Here is a 12,805-nt window from a genome sequence, read left to right as displayed (position 1 = left end):
AAAAGTAAAGATGTTGTCAAGGATACTGCGTTCCTTGACAAAACCTGTCTGAGTCCCATGTATAAGGCTCTCTAAAAGTGGCTGAATCCTCAAACTCAGAGCCTTGGCAAGAATTTTGTAGGCTGTGTTGAGGATGGTGATGGGGCGCCACTGTCAAATCTCATCCAAGGAGCCACCCTCCTTGGGAATGAGGTAGATCAGGCCCTCACTCATGCTGTCCGGCATCACTCCTGTGTGCAAAATGTACTGAAAAGCACTACAAAGATCTGGGCCAAGCAGGTCCCAGTCCGGGATCTGCAGGTTGGCTCCGTTCTTCAGTGGCTTGACACATCAGCAGTTTGTGGCACCTCTTTTTAGTTGTGGGCGTCTCAATTTCCCTAGCTCCAATGCTTGGTCAATGAAAGTACCGCGGGTGTCACAAACTGCTGACGTGTCAAAGCCTTGAAGAATGGAGCCAACTTGCAGATGTCGGCCGAGGGGCCTAAACCCTAAGAAGAACAAGTAACAGAAGAAGAAGTCCTACCGACTTATGAAGACCCTGTCCGTTGGGGCCCCAAGTGACATAAATGAAATAAAATAAAGCAGAACCCGTAGTCACTCACACAAAACTGATGACGTGGCAGCTATACAGACACTCCGCGTTTTGCGCTGATTGTTGACGTGGTAGTTGTACGAAATTCTGCAAAACGCGCTGACAGCTTTTTGGCATTGCTTTTGGACCAGAAGCTTTTGAGTTTTGAAGGCTTTTCACTGTTATTGCTTTTTAGGCCAAGGGCCTTTAAATATGAGGTTAGGGCTCATTCTCTGGCATGCTTCTTGGAGAAGGAGCAGAGTTTGGAGTACAGGCTTATACTGTGTTGATGTAATATAAAGAAATACCGAAAGGGGCGCCAAGGTTTGGGGCCAATACTCTCTGGGGTGGAATTCCGCCACTCCATGTCGCGTGTCGTATCTCTCTTTCAGTTCAGTTGTTATTGAAGTGCTAAAAGTGTGTTCAGTCTGTTCTTTTCTATTTGCATGTGGTGCCCGTCTTGTGACAGTGGTATCAGAGCATCAGGCGTGTGCTTTTTTGAAAGCATACCGGTCCCACCAAAGAGTAGACAGAGCAAGATGGCACTTCCAAAGTTCATTGGAAATTTTAGCTTCGTGCTTCGACCCCAGACTCATTAGCCACTCCACCCTTACTTCATCGCGCATCGGGCGCTCCCGTCTTCACCGCTCATGTCTTACAGGGCATAAGCCATAAAGATCACTTGCAAGAGAAGGATCCAAGATTTGTTTCGAGTCGCTGTTTTTCTCAAAAGCAGTGCCATGTAGATGTTGATGTCTATAGCTACCAAGGAGCACACTCCAAGGACTTGGCAAGCTTTCAAGAAAATGTTTGTCCGAAGTTATATGGTTTCTGACATCTTCCTCCGGGGTGCAACTTCTGGCAGAGTGGGATATTCTGAAATGCTTGCCATGGAAACCCTAGCAGATTATAACTTGAAATTTCTCGACATCTCTCAGTAGATGTCTCTTCACGAGCAGATGCCTTGGAGGTCTAGTGCGATTGCTATCTTGGGAGTACCATCGCTGCCAAAGAAACACTTTGTCCAAGAGCTGATGGACCATGCTGTGCTCCGCTACGATCCTATGGAATGAATCTAACCCTAATTTTTTGGTGCAAGTTTCAGGATGGAAAGTCAGTCGACTTTTTGAACTCGACTGATGTCGACATTGCTTTTTAAGTTTGAAATCTGTTTGAGAACTTGTTTGGTGATCCTGTTTGGAATTTGTTTGAAATGGATGGTATCTATTTTGAACCTGTCTTGGTGCCGATTTGAATTGTTTGACTTTGGTTTTAATACTGGTTTCAATGGTTGGTGATTTCACACCCGGGTGGAGTAGTGAGAAATGATGTTTGAGAATGCTTGTTCATACTGATGGCCCGGACCTTGGTGGTTATTTGCGGGGGGAGTATTGAATGATTGAAAAGTGTTTTTTCTACTCATGACCCGGACCCGGACCCTTGTGGTTATTTACGGGGGGAGTATTGTTGTTGTGACTCCCAGCTCGGACCTAGATGGTTATGCGGGAGGAGTATTAAGAAGTCTAAGCAGTGGTTACTCTTAGCACGTCCAAACGATGCAGGCTGCGGTTTGGGGGGCGTTTGGTTGTAAAAGGCCTCTATATCTCCCGACCCGGACCTTTTTAGGTTATATGGGAGGAGTAATGAGGGAGTCGTTGAACAACTCATGGCCCGGACCTGGATGGTTATTTGCGGGGGGAGTTTGCGGGGAGAGTGTTCATCGGCGGCTTTATGTTTCTATGTCTTGTAACCTGCATATGTGAGTATTTGTGTTGCATTGTGATGTGCCAACCACTGAATATTCCTAATTGGATGAGATTGCCTGGGTATGTAATTTTAGTGCATCAAGACACCCGTGGAAGATCATTACCGTCTGGGTGTGATGGCTAATTTTACTACCCCGGAATATCAAGAGTTCTGATTTGGACGAAAGGAGAAGCCAACTCCTTGATCAAAAGAGCCGAAAGGAGAAGCTAACTCCTTAACAAAAAGAGCAAAGTGATTGTCCCTAGGAATGCCCCTTGGAAATGTTTGAGCTAACTTGAGCTAACGTGAGCTAACTTGAGTTGTTTTGTAGATATGCTGTAATTGCAGACGATTACTCTCTTTCAAGAAGGGGAGATGTCACAAACTGCTGACGTGTCAAAGCCCTGAAGAATGGAGCCAACTCGCAGATGTCGGCCGAGGGGCTTAAACCCTAAGAAGAACAAGTAACAGAAGAAGAAGTCCTACCAACTTATGGGGACCTCGTCCGATGGGGTCCCAAGTGACATAAAGGAAGTAAAATAAAGCAAGACCCACATACACACTCACGCAAAATTGATGACGTGGCAATTGTACGGACGCTCCACGTTTTGTGTTGACTGCTAACGTTGCAGTTGTCGGAATTCCGCAAAACACGCTGACAGCTTTTTGGCATTGCTTTTGGACCAGAAGCTTTTAAGTTTTGAAGGCTTTTCACTGTAAGTGCTTTTCAAGCCAAGGGCCTTTAAATATGAGGTCAGGGCTCATTCTCTGGCATGCTTCCTGGAGAAGGTGCAGAGTTTGGAGTACCGGCTTGTACTGTGTTGACGCAATATAAAGAAATACCGGAAGGGGCACCAAGGTTTGGGGCCAATACTCTCTGGGGTGGAATTCCGCCACTCCATGTCGCGTGTCGTATCTCTCTTTCAGTTCAATTGTTATTGAAGTGCTAAAAGCCTGTTCAGTCTGCTCCTTTCTATTGGCACGTGGTGCCCATCTTGTGACAGCGAGTGCGAGTATGAGCTGTGCTTTGCAGTGGTGGCTGCTCCTCTTATCTGTCCAGTGTCTGGTGTGAAGGAATCAATAATCTATCTCTGGGTTTGTCTCTTTCCATATCTCCTTAGTAAAGTATTTTTGTGTCTGTGTAACTCAAGTAGATACAAGCCAACACATCTCTGGTCCTGATAGCTCATGACTCTCGAGAAGGGTCCGAAGCCTTCTATGATTAGAAAGTGGAAGCGACCCTGTATCTTGTAACACATTGCAACTTGGCTTTGTCACAGACTTGGACCCTCCAAGTCAAGAATCAATCGCGACAGCACCAAATAACCACTTCAAAACAATTCACAGATCACAATAGATTTGCACTGGCCCGACGAAGTTCCGTGCCTAGAGATATTGGTCCCAAAGACTGGCGCCCCTTTCGGTATTTCTTTTTGTATTAATCAGTTCAAAGTACAAGAGAGTGGCTCGGGTTTCACTCTCAAACACTGCGTCCAGATGTCTGAGAAGTGAGGCCCTCACCCCTACTTTAAAGGTTACAAGGGATGCCCAAAAGCAGAGCCCCAAAAGCTTCAAATCAAAAGCAATTGCTCTTCTCTCACAGAGAGTCAAAACTTGAAAGCAAAAGCATTCTCTCTCTCTTTCTCATTGCGTAGAGAAAAAGCAAAATTTGCGTCGCTTATCATTTTTTTTTTGAATTAATTTTTTTTTCAGCCTCCGTAATTTCAGGAAATTAGGGTTTCTGCTGTCCGCCACGTCATCACTTTGTGCCATACCCCTCTCTTGAAAGCATTGTAATCGACGGCGATTACGCATGCAAAACCGACAAAAGCCATAAACCGTCTTAGCAGACACTGACTGCTAGTACCTACGTACACATCTAGCACATGTACAAAATCGACAGTCACATCACACGACATGATAGGACATTACCAGACATCACAGGACATCACATGACATTCAACATTCATTCGGATCGTAGACCATGATTTATCGGCAATGTAGCTAGCAATCACATCTAGGTCCAATCGGGACCTCATCGATGTCCGATTGACTAACCCATATTGCAACCATGTCTATTCGAGATCAATCAGACCAAAATGCTGCAGTCATTTCGGCTATCAGTTCCTGCACTCAAAGAAGTCAAGAACAAATTAGTATCATTATCAGGAATTCCATTTCTTAAAGTCATCCAGCAGAATACTGTCAGCTCTCAGTATCCCTGAAGCTCAAAGAGACATCAGTGACTTTAGTATCAAAATCAAGGCATCTGTTGACAAAGGAGCGGAGTAACTCCCCTCTTGTGCATCCCACTGCACCAGATCTTCGGCCAAGGTGAATTTCTGGGTTTCGTTTGGAGTAGACTATGCTAAACCAAAACATCGAGGTAAAGTTTCACAATCCGAGGAGTATCTGCTAGGTCCTCCTCCATCCACTTCGCATAAAATGCAGGAAAGTTCTTGAACTTAACCATGAACCGCCTTCGGACTTTACCTTTCTTCGTATCTTTATGTGCCAAAATCTGTTCAGGAACAAGGATCTCCTCGTTTTCTTCCACTTCGGGTTGCTCATCAGGCTCCCCATCATCAGGCACATCACCCTTAACAGGTTTCAAGAGACTCACATGCAATGCACTGTGAATCCTCCAAGTATCTGGCAGTTTCAATCGGAAGGAGATTTATCTTTTTCAGTGATCTGGAAAGGTTCGTAGTATCGCATACTAAGCTTTGGAAAAAGCCTCTCCTTTCCCTTTTTCTTTCGTAGGTGTGCCTTCTCAAAACGTAAGAGCACCCAATTATCCTCCTTCAATTTCAAGTCGCGACGATGGCGATCCGTTGCCTTTTTCTGTGGTTCTTGAGACTTCTGCAAAGTCTCGCGAAGCTTGGCAAAAGTCGTATCCAAATCTCTCGAATATTCATCCGCTTCAAATATCTAATCTTTTGTGCTCTGGAAGGATGGAACCTTCGCAGCACTTTCCACAATCTCAAATGGCGTCTTCCCCGTCGAAGAGTGTATCGTGTTATTGTAGGCAAATTCCATTTCCCATTGAGTCTTCTGATCCGAGATATAAGACTTCAGTAAATCTAAAACCACTGAATTGGCAATCTCAGATTGCCCGTCAGTCTGCAAGTGGAACGATGACGAGAACTGCAACCGTGTGCCAATGTTCTCCCAAATTGCCTTCCAAAACACTCTCATAAATCTGGGGTCTTTGTCGGAGACAATTGTCTCAGACGTGCCATGTAATCGGAAAATCATCGTGATCATTCTGCGTTCTTGGGAGATCAAAAATGAAATCCATTTCAATATTTTCCCAGGGGCGGGTGGGTGTGGGTAAAGGCTGTAACAATTCCTGTGCCTTATGCCTGTCAAACTTGACCTTCTGGCATACTGCGCACAAACTCTTCCACATCCTTTTTGAGTCTCGGCCAAAAGAAGTATCTCTACCCCTTCATGGTGGTAGCAATGCCGCAGTGACCCGTAAAAGGTGGACAGTGGCATTCAGTCATAACCTTTTCCCGCAACGGCTGTGTAACGCACAACATAGTCTTTCTCATCAAGTAGCCTTCCCGAAGGGAGTACCCAGCTATTGTCTCCCCATCCCGTTTCCGTGTAGCTACTGTCTCCCCATCCCGTATCCGTGTGACAATATCTGCGAAATTTGTATCTGTGGCATACTGATCGACCATATCCTCGAAGCTCCTATGATGTATCGTGGAAATAGCCAGAACCAACGGCTTCCGAGACAAAGCATCTGCCACCAGATTCTTCTGTCCCTGCACATGGACAATCTGGAAGTGAAACTGTGACAAGATGTTCGCCCACCGCATCTGCTTTTCCAAAAGCTGCTTCTGTGGCAAGAAGTAGCACAAACTCTGATGGTCTGTAAAGACAGTAAAATCCGCTCCGGGTAGGTAATGCCGCCACTGAGTAAGAGCATGGATAACCACCAAAATCTCTTTCTCATAAATATGTGGTGTCATCTCCGGCCTAGAGAAAAATCGGCTCTCGTAAGCAATGACTTGGCCTTCTTGCATCATGACCGCACCCAGACTACGACCATAAGCATCACAAAATACTTCAAATGACTTCTGCAAGTCAGGCAAAGTCAAATCTGGTCCTGTAGTCAATTTCTCTTTCAATGTCTGAAAGGCAGTCACCTGTGTGGATCCCCACGAGAAAGGGATTCCTTTCTGTATCAAGATATGCATAGGGGAAGCAACCTGTGCAAACTTTCGAATGAACCATCTGTAGTACGAACACAGTCCCAAGAAGCTTTCAACTTCATGGACATTCTTCAAATCGGGCCAATCACGTCTATCTTGGCTGGATCCATTTTGCACTCCTGTTGTTGAGACAAAGTGTCCCAAAAAAAAAAGTATCTCTGAAGCATAGGATCTCTTTGTTTTGCTTCATTCTTGGAGAAACCAATGATATCATCAAAGAAAGTGCCAACAAATAGCCTGTACTCTTGAAAAATCCTGTCCATCATCTGGTTAAATGTCGTAGGAGCATTGGTTAAGCCAAAAGGCATCACCAAAAACTCAAATAACCCAAAAGTCGTCCGAAAGGCTGTCTTGTAGACGTCTCTCAGCGCGATTCGGATCTGATGATATCCACTCTGCAAGTCAATCCTGCTAAACCACGAGGATCCCTGTAACCTATCGAGTATATCATCGATCCTAGGAATCGGAAATCTGTTCTTGATGGTGATTTTGTTGAGAGCGCTATAATCGATGCACATTCTCCAAGATCTGTCTTTCTTCAAATCCAACAACAGTGGAGAGCAATATGGTGAAGTACTATGCTGGACAAGACCCTTTTCCAAGAGGTCTTTCACTGGGTTCATAATCTTTTCATTCTGTTTTCGGAACACATGGTAAGGTGGCTGGTTTGGTGGCGTGCTTCCATGTATTAGATCAATGGTTTGATCTTCAGGCCCTCTGAAAAGCAATGGGCATGAGTGTGGAGAAAAATCTTGGCGTTCTTTTGATCAGGTCAAAACATATTCAACCTTTATCCATCATCGTTCAGTTGTCTCCCAAAAGAATGAGTAAGAAAAACTGAAGTTCATCAAGTACAATCTCTAAGCCCTTCATTTATTAAAGTCGCTTTCTCGGCCCGGTAGTCAACCACGGCCTAGTTTTTGTGGTACTAAGGGATCCTGAGTAGAACGTCACTCGCGTGCCTTGAACATCCTTGTCATTGCAAACGAAGTTTGCCAATGCTCGGTGTAATGGGAACATCCCATCCGAGTGCCAGTTAAACTACCTCCGCCTGTGGCGTCAGTCTGTCGGGCGTAATTTCCAAATCGAGCCACCAATTCCAAGTGAAAAGAAGTTGGCCTTGGCTCCTTCGAAAGAGCTTCATGATCCTTCACTTTGCCCCAAAAGCGGCAAAGTTTGTACTTTCATTCATTAGATTCGGTGCAGGTCCCACGCCATGTGCTACCAATTCTACTTTTCTATCTGCCTTTTCTGCCACGTTCCTCAGCTGCTCTCGAACTCTCAGGCCTGTCGTCGTCTTTATCATTCTGTTCTTTCTGTGCCTTTTTAGGGCACTTCGCGGAGATATGTCCCTGTTCCCTGCATCCAAAGCACTTCCCCTCTCTAATGAAGCGAGCTCTTTCCTCAGGAGTAAGCTTGGGTCGTGCATCCTTTTTCTCTGGGTTGCTCTTTTTCTTTCTACTTTCATTCCCAGAAGTCTGTTTGGCTCGTTGTGTCATGGCCTCATCTGTGGGGTAGGTCAGACTTCTAGAGTGAATGGCAAAGCCCCGCTTCGCATGACTCATCAACTCCTGAATAGAAGCTGACTTCTGTTCCAAGCAGTGATCTCGGATCTCTGTAGGTAGACCCAAGGTGAACCGCTCAATCTGTTCTCTGAACGAGATCTTCTTGAATGAAGAGGCGGGTAGAAAAGAGCTCCAGAATCTTTCACAATAAGCATTGATTGTATCTTTCTTGGTCATCCGAAGCAGCTCGTATATCTCGTTCATATTCTTGCGTCAACCAAGAAGAAATAAAAAGCTTTTTAAATTTCAGTCATTTAACTGGCGCAGTCTTGTTTAAAAGAAGCATGGACCCCAAGTACGAGCATTCCTCTTAAGGTAAGAGGTAGCTCTCCGAATCTTGGAGTGCTCTGAATAGCGTCCTCCCGCGAAAGCGATGTCAAACTGCTGTATAAAAGACAAAGCCTTCGAAGCTCGGACTTTCTTGCTTTTATCTTCGAGAAAGTCATATTGGTTGGCTTTGTAAAAATTCTTCTTGTTCGCATAGAAGTTTCCATCATCAGAATTTGAGCTGTCTGTAGACGAGTCCTCAGTAGAACTTTCAGTCTCTGGGCGAGATTTAGTCTTTTTTGCCTTTTTCTTGCCCTTTCCGAAGCTTTGTTTCTTGCTTCGCTTTTTACTTTTTGTGTCTTCTTCGCTCGAATCTGAAGAGCTCAAAGAACTGTCAGAAGAAGAAGAAGAAGAACTGGGTACTCCTTCAAATCGAACACGCTTCTTCTGTTTCTTTGCCTTATCAAAAGTTGACTGACGACCCAAATATCCCGGGAAGTCAGTGCTTTTCTTCTGCTTTTTGCCGTGCTTTTTGGCTTTCTTTTGCGCGTCAAAAAGCTGAGCAATCCGTACATCAACCTCCTCTTGTAATTTCTTCTTTGAATACTGTTTGTGACCAGAAAGTTTCTTGAGAGCGGGTTTCAGTGGTGGTGTAGTGGTTTTCTGCCACTGTTCATGCACTTCTTGAAAAGAAGTCTCGCTCATATATTTTGCCAATTTCGGATCCTTTGCAAAACTGAGCATCATCTTTGTTGCATCGCCGATCAATTGTGACACTTCATCTCTCTTTGCTCTGCTTGAGTAGGCCGAGGCATGCCATATTCTCTGTCTGAATCTTCGTTGTGATCCCTGCCCGCATCTCCAGATGCAGAGTCAACTGATCCTTGCGTGAAGCCATAGGTGCCGCGGAAAAAAAATTGGGGATTGGATTTCTCGTAGAAGAGAAATCAGCCGTGCTCTGATACCACTGTAACAGACTTGGACACTCCAAGTCAAGAATCAATCGCGACAACACCAAATAACCACTTCAAAACAGTTCACAGATCACAATAGATTTGCACTGGCCCGGCGGAGTTCCTTGCCTAGAGATATTGGCCCCAAAGACTGGCGCCCCTTTCGGTATTTCTTTTTGTATTAATCAGTTCAAAGTACAAGAGAGTGGCTGGTTTCACTCTTAGACTCTGCGTCCAGATGCTCTAAGAAGTGAGGCCCTCACCACTAATTTAAAGGTTACAAGGGATGCCCAAAAGCAGAGCCCCAAAAGCTTCAAATCAAAAGCAATTGCTCTCTCTCACAGAGAGTCAAAACTTGAAAGCAAAAGCATTCTCTCTCTCTTTCTCATTGCGTAGAGAAAAAGCAAAATTTGCGTCGCTCATCATTTTTTTTTAATTTTTTTTTTTCAGCCTCCGCGATTTCCAGAAATTAGGGTTTTTGGCAGAAATTAGGCTTTGCAGGAATTTTAGGGTTTTTGGCAGAAATAAGGGTTTCTGCTGTCCGCCACGTCATCACTTTGTGAGAGGCTCTGTATGGTATAGGTGGCATATCTTGCTAGCTGCTGATATCCCTGTGAATTTGTCAGTCTCAATCTCAAGCTGGTGTGAAAATGTCTGTATTTGACCAATGGTACAACGCAACCCATGAGATAGATGTGTATCCATATAGCTAGGTCGAATCTCAAACAAAAGACGGTGCATCAAGGGAGTACCGGAAGGGAGGCAAACTATCCATGCTGAAGCCATATATCTGGAACCATGATGACATCTGTGCATACGAGCGCGATGTGTCCCCTTGTAAAGCTAACTGCCTGGAGGACACAAGGGCCGATCTGGCATATATGACTCTGGTAGTATCTCATAAATTGTGCATAAAGGAGACTGATCTGGTAAGGGTCTCTATCTCCATAGGGGGGGGGCCACTAACTCCGCTCTAATGATCTCGTGTGGCACGGAGGCCTCGCCTCTGATCAACTGAGAGATCATAGATGCCAAGGGCCTCTCCATACCTCTCCACCCATCTTGAGTCCTGACCCACAGAGGCTCCCCAAACTTGAACCCCATAGAGCATAGCTGAAGCTACCAAGGTATCAAAGAACCAGAGCTTTGTTCGGGTTCCTGGAACTCAACTTGCGAACACATCCTCTCCAATCCTCCCAAGGCTGCATACGCTTTGGTTAGTCTAGCCTCTCTTGCTCTCGTCAAAGAAACCTTTGGCCCAATCAAGTCTACCCCAAGATAAGTGTATGCATATGTGTACTCCAAAGTCTCCTGACCGTAAGTGAATGTAGGTGCTGATCTCCTGATCCATTGCGGTGTGGTGTTAAACACCATAACCTTGGTTTTACCAAGGTTTACACACAATCCACTATCCTCTGCAAAGCTATGTAATGCATCCAAGTGTTGTTGCATACCCTCCGGTGAGTCAGAGATCAACATCATCATTAGCATATAAAAACAATGGAATCCATGTCCCTGCCAGCTGGGCACCTTTGTCACCCTCTCTGTCAATGTAATCAGAAACCTCATCTATGTACATACCAAATAGAGTAGGAGACAATGGACGGCCTTGTTTCACTCCAATAGTGGAGTGAACTAAATCAGATATCCCCTCCGGAGTGCGTACATGTCCCACCACTGATTTGTATAGAGCCATGATCCCCCAAATCAACTCAATGGGCACTCCCATCTCTTGTAGTCTGTGCATCAATCTGGCTCTAGGCACGATGTCAAATGCTTTGGGGAAATCCCATAGCTACAATAAATCTGTCTCCCATGTGCCCTACCCTCCTCAATGATGGCTCTGAGTGTCAGAATATGGTCAAGAGTGGAGAAGACTCTCTTAAAACCGGCCTGTCCCGCTGCTCGTATGCCCTCACTCTTTGCCCATCTGCTCAACTGCTGCTCAAGGATAGATGCATACAACCGTGCCCATGTGTGTCCAATCTTAATAGTACGGTAGTTTCCAGGCTCCGTAGGATCACCTGCCTTGAAGATAGGCACAATAGTAGACAGTCTTAAGAACAATTGGTATAAGTCTCATTCCATTTGAGCTAGTAATGCTCGCTTCTTCCGTGGCACAAGTCGCCTGAAGGCTATCCGAGATTGTCTGTGATTGATGACCCCTAGGAGAAGATCCCTCTGAAGCTGTTCTCTGGTCTCTCTCTATACTCCTCGTCATACCAATTGTTCTGAGGCATGGTCGCAGAATGGCGTCTCTGATCAGTCTTGAGTGTGTGGGTATGCCTCTGCTGTTGCATCATGCAATGTCTCAGTCAGTAAAGTGGTGATCTCCTCCGTTGAGAGTCCTGGCCTGGTTGCTGTACAGAGAGAGAGAGAGAGAGAGAGAGAGAGAGAGAGAGAGAGAGAGAGAGAGAGTTTGTGTGCAGCTATACAAAGCCTCAGCCAGACTATTCAGCATTTCGAGAAGCCAGCTATGGGCATGCAATGTTAGAAATCAAGAACAAAACACATGCACGGTTGTTGTGGCATCGGAATGATGATGGAGAAGCATCAATTGCAGATGAGTTTTGGCTTCAAAATCAAATTTGGTTTGTTTCTGATCTCTTTCTTTGGAATAGATCTCAGTAAATAGAGCCTCTCTGCCTGTAATGCTTTTTGGCATCAGCCATCGAGACATTTTGTAATTGGATTAGTTTGAAATTTCTGATTTAGTGTTAAAAGCCTTGACATGTGCATACAGGGTGCAAACTCAATTGCGAACTGTGAACCCAAGGCGAAAGTTGAAGAAGTCTTTGACACAGCTGAATTCATCTGTGCTGGAAGAGTTATCATTACTCTAACATGTGCAATGCTGGAATGGAACGCTGGTTATCATGTGTGTCCCAGCATGTGGGGATTGCTTTTAAACATGATAGTAGTCTCCAGAATGGGGATGTAACTTCCATCTCAAAAACTACAAATGTGGTTAATTGGTTAGTGTGAGACTTCCAATTGTATATCATGTATAAAACATCTTCCTAGTTGTGATGTACAGTCTCTTAGTTTGGTTCCCTACAAAACTTCATAAGACTTTACAGGGTAGTTTCATTGCCTTAGAACAAGCAATGCAGGTGTGTGTCAGAAAAACATTGTTTTATTTCTGGTTGATATAAGGATCTTCTCGGCTTCAGCAGTGACCAGCTACATAGCATTCGTACGGCCAGTTGCTTTCACACTAACATAAAGACCAGTAAAGAAGCTACAAGGGTAGTTTCAATACACACACACACATGCTGAATTTTCTAAGTAGCCAACCCCACAGTAATTTGATGTAGGTTGAAAACCATACATAAACATGAAGGGACTAAACCTAGTAGTAACATGCTTTGCATTATTATAAGCAAACTCCAAAATAAGGAGATAATCTTCTCAATTGGATTGCACGTACGCTCTTAGCATATCCTCTTTGATTAACACGTCAAATTTGCCCATCCC

General features: G+C 44.8%; 1 protein-coding gene across 1 annotated transcript in view; it reads left to right on the top strand.

Moving 5' to 3' along the window:
* LOC147422779 (purple acid phosphatase 2-like) overlaps window positions 1-12,510 on the top strand; it is a 111,263-nt gene extending 98,753 nt beyond the window's left edge. The window contains exons 8-9 of the mRNA XM_086502372.1: window positions 11,758-11,919; window positions 12,072-12,510. Of these exons, the coding sequence (XP_086358498.1) occupies window positions 11,758-11,919; window positions 12,072-12,171 (262 nt within the window). The 3' untranslated portion in view covers window positions 12,172-12,510. The remainder of the gene's footprint in view (window positions 1-11,757; window positions 11,920-12,071) is intronic.
* The last annotated feature ends 295 nt before the right edge of the window (window positions 12,511-12,805 follow it).

The sequence above is a fragment of the Adiantum capillus-veneris genome, chromosome 27 (assembly GCF_014529385.1).
Source record: "Adiantum capillus-veneris isolate H3 chromosome 27, ASM1452938v2, whole genome shotgun sequence".
In the NCBI taxonomy this organism is placed as follows: Eukaryota; Viridiplantae; Streptophyta; class Polypodiopsida; order Polypodiales; family Pteridaceae; genus Adiantum; species Adiantum capillus-veneris.
This window is presented reverse-complemented; position numbering and strand designations above follow the sequence as displayed.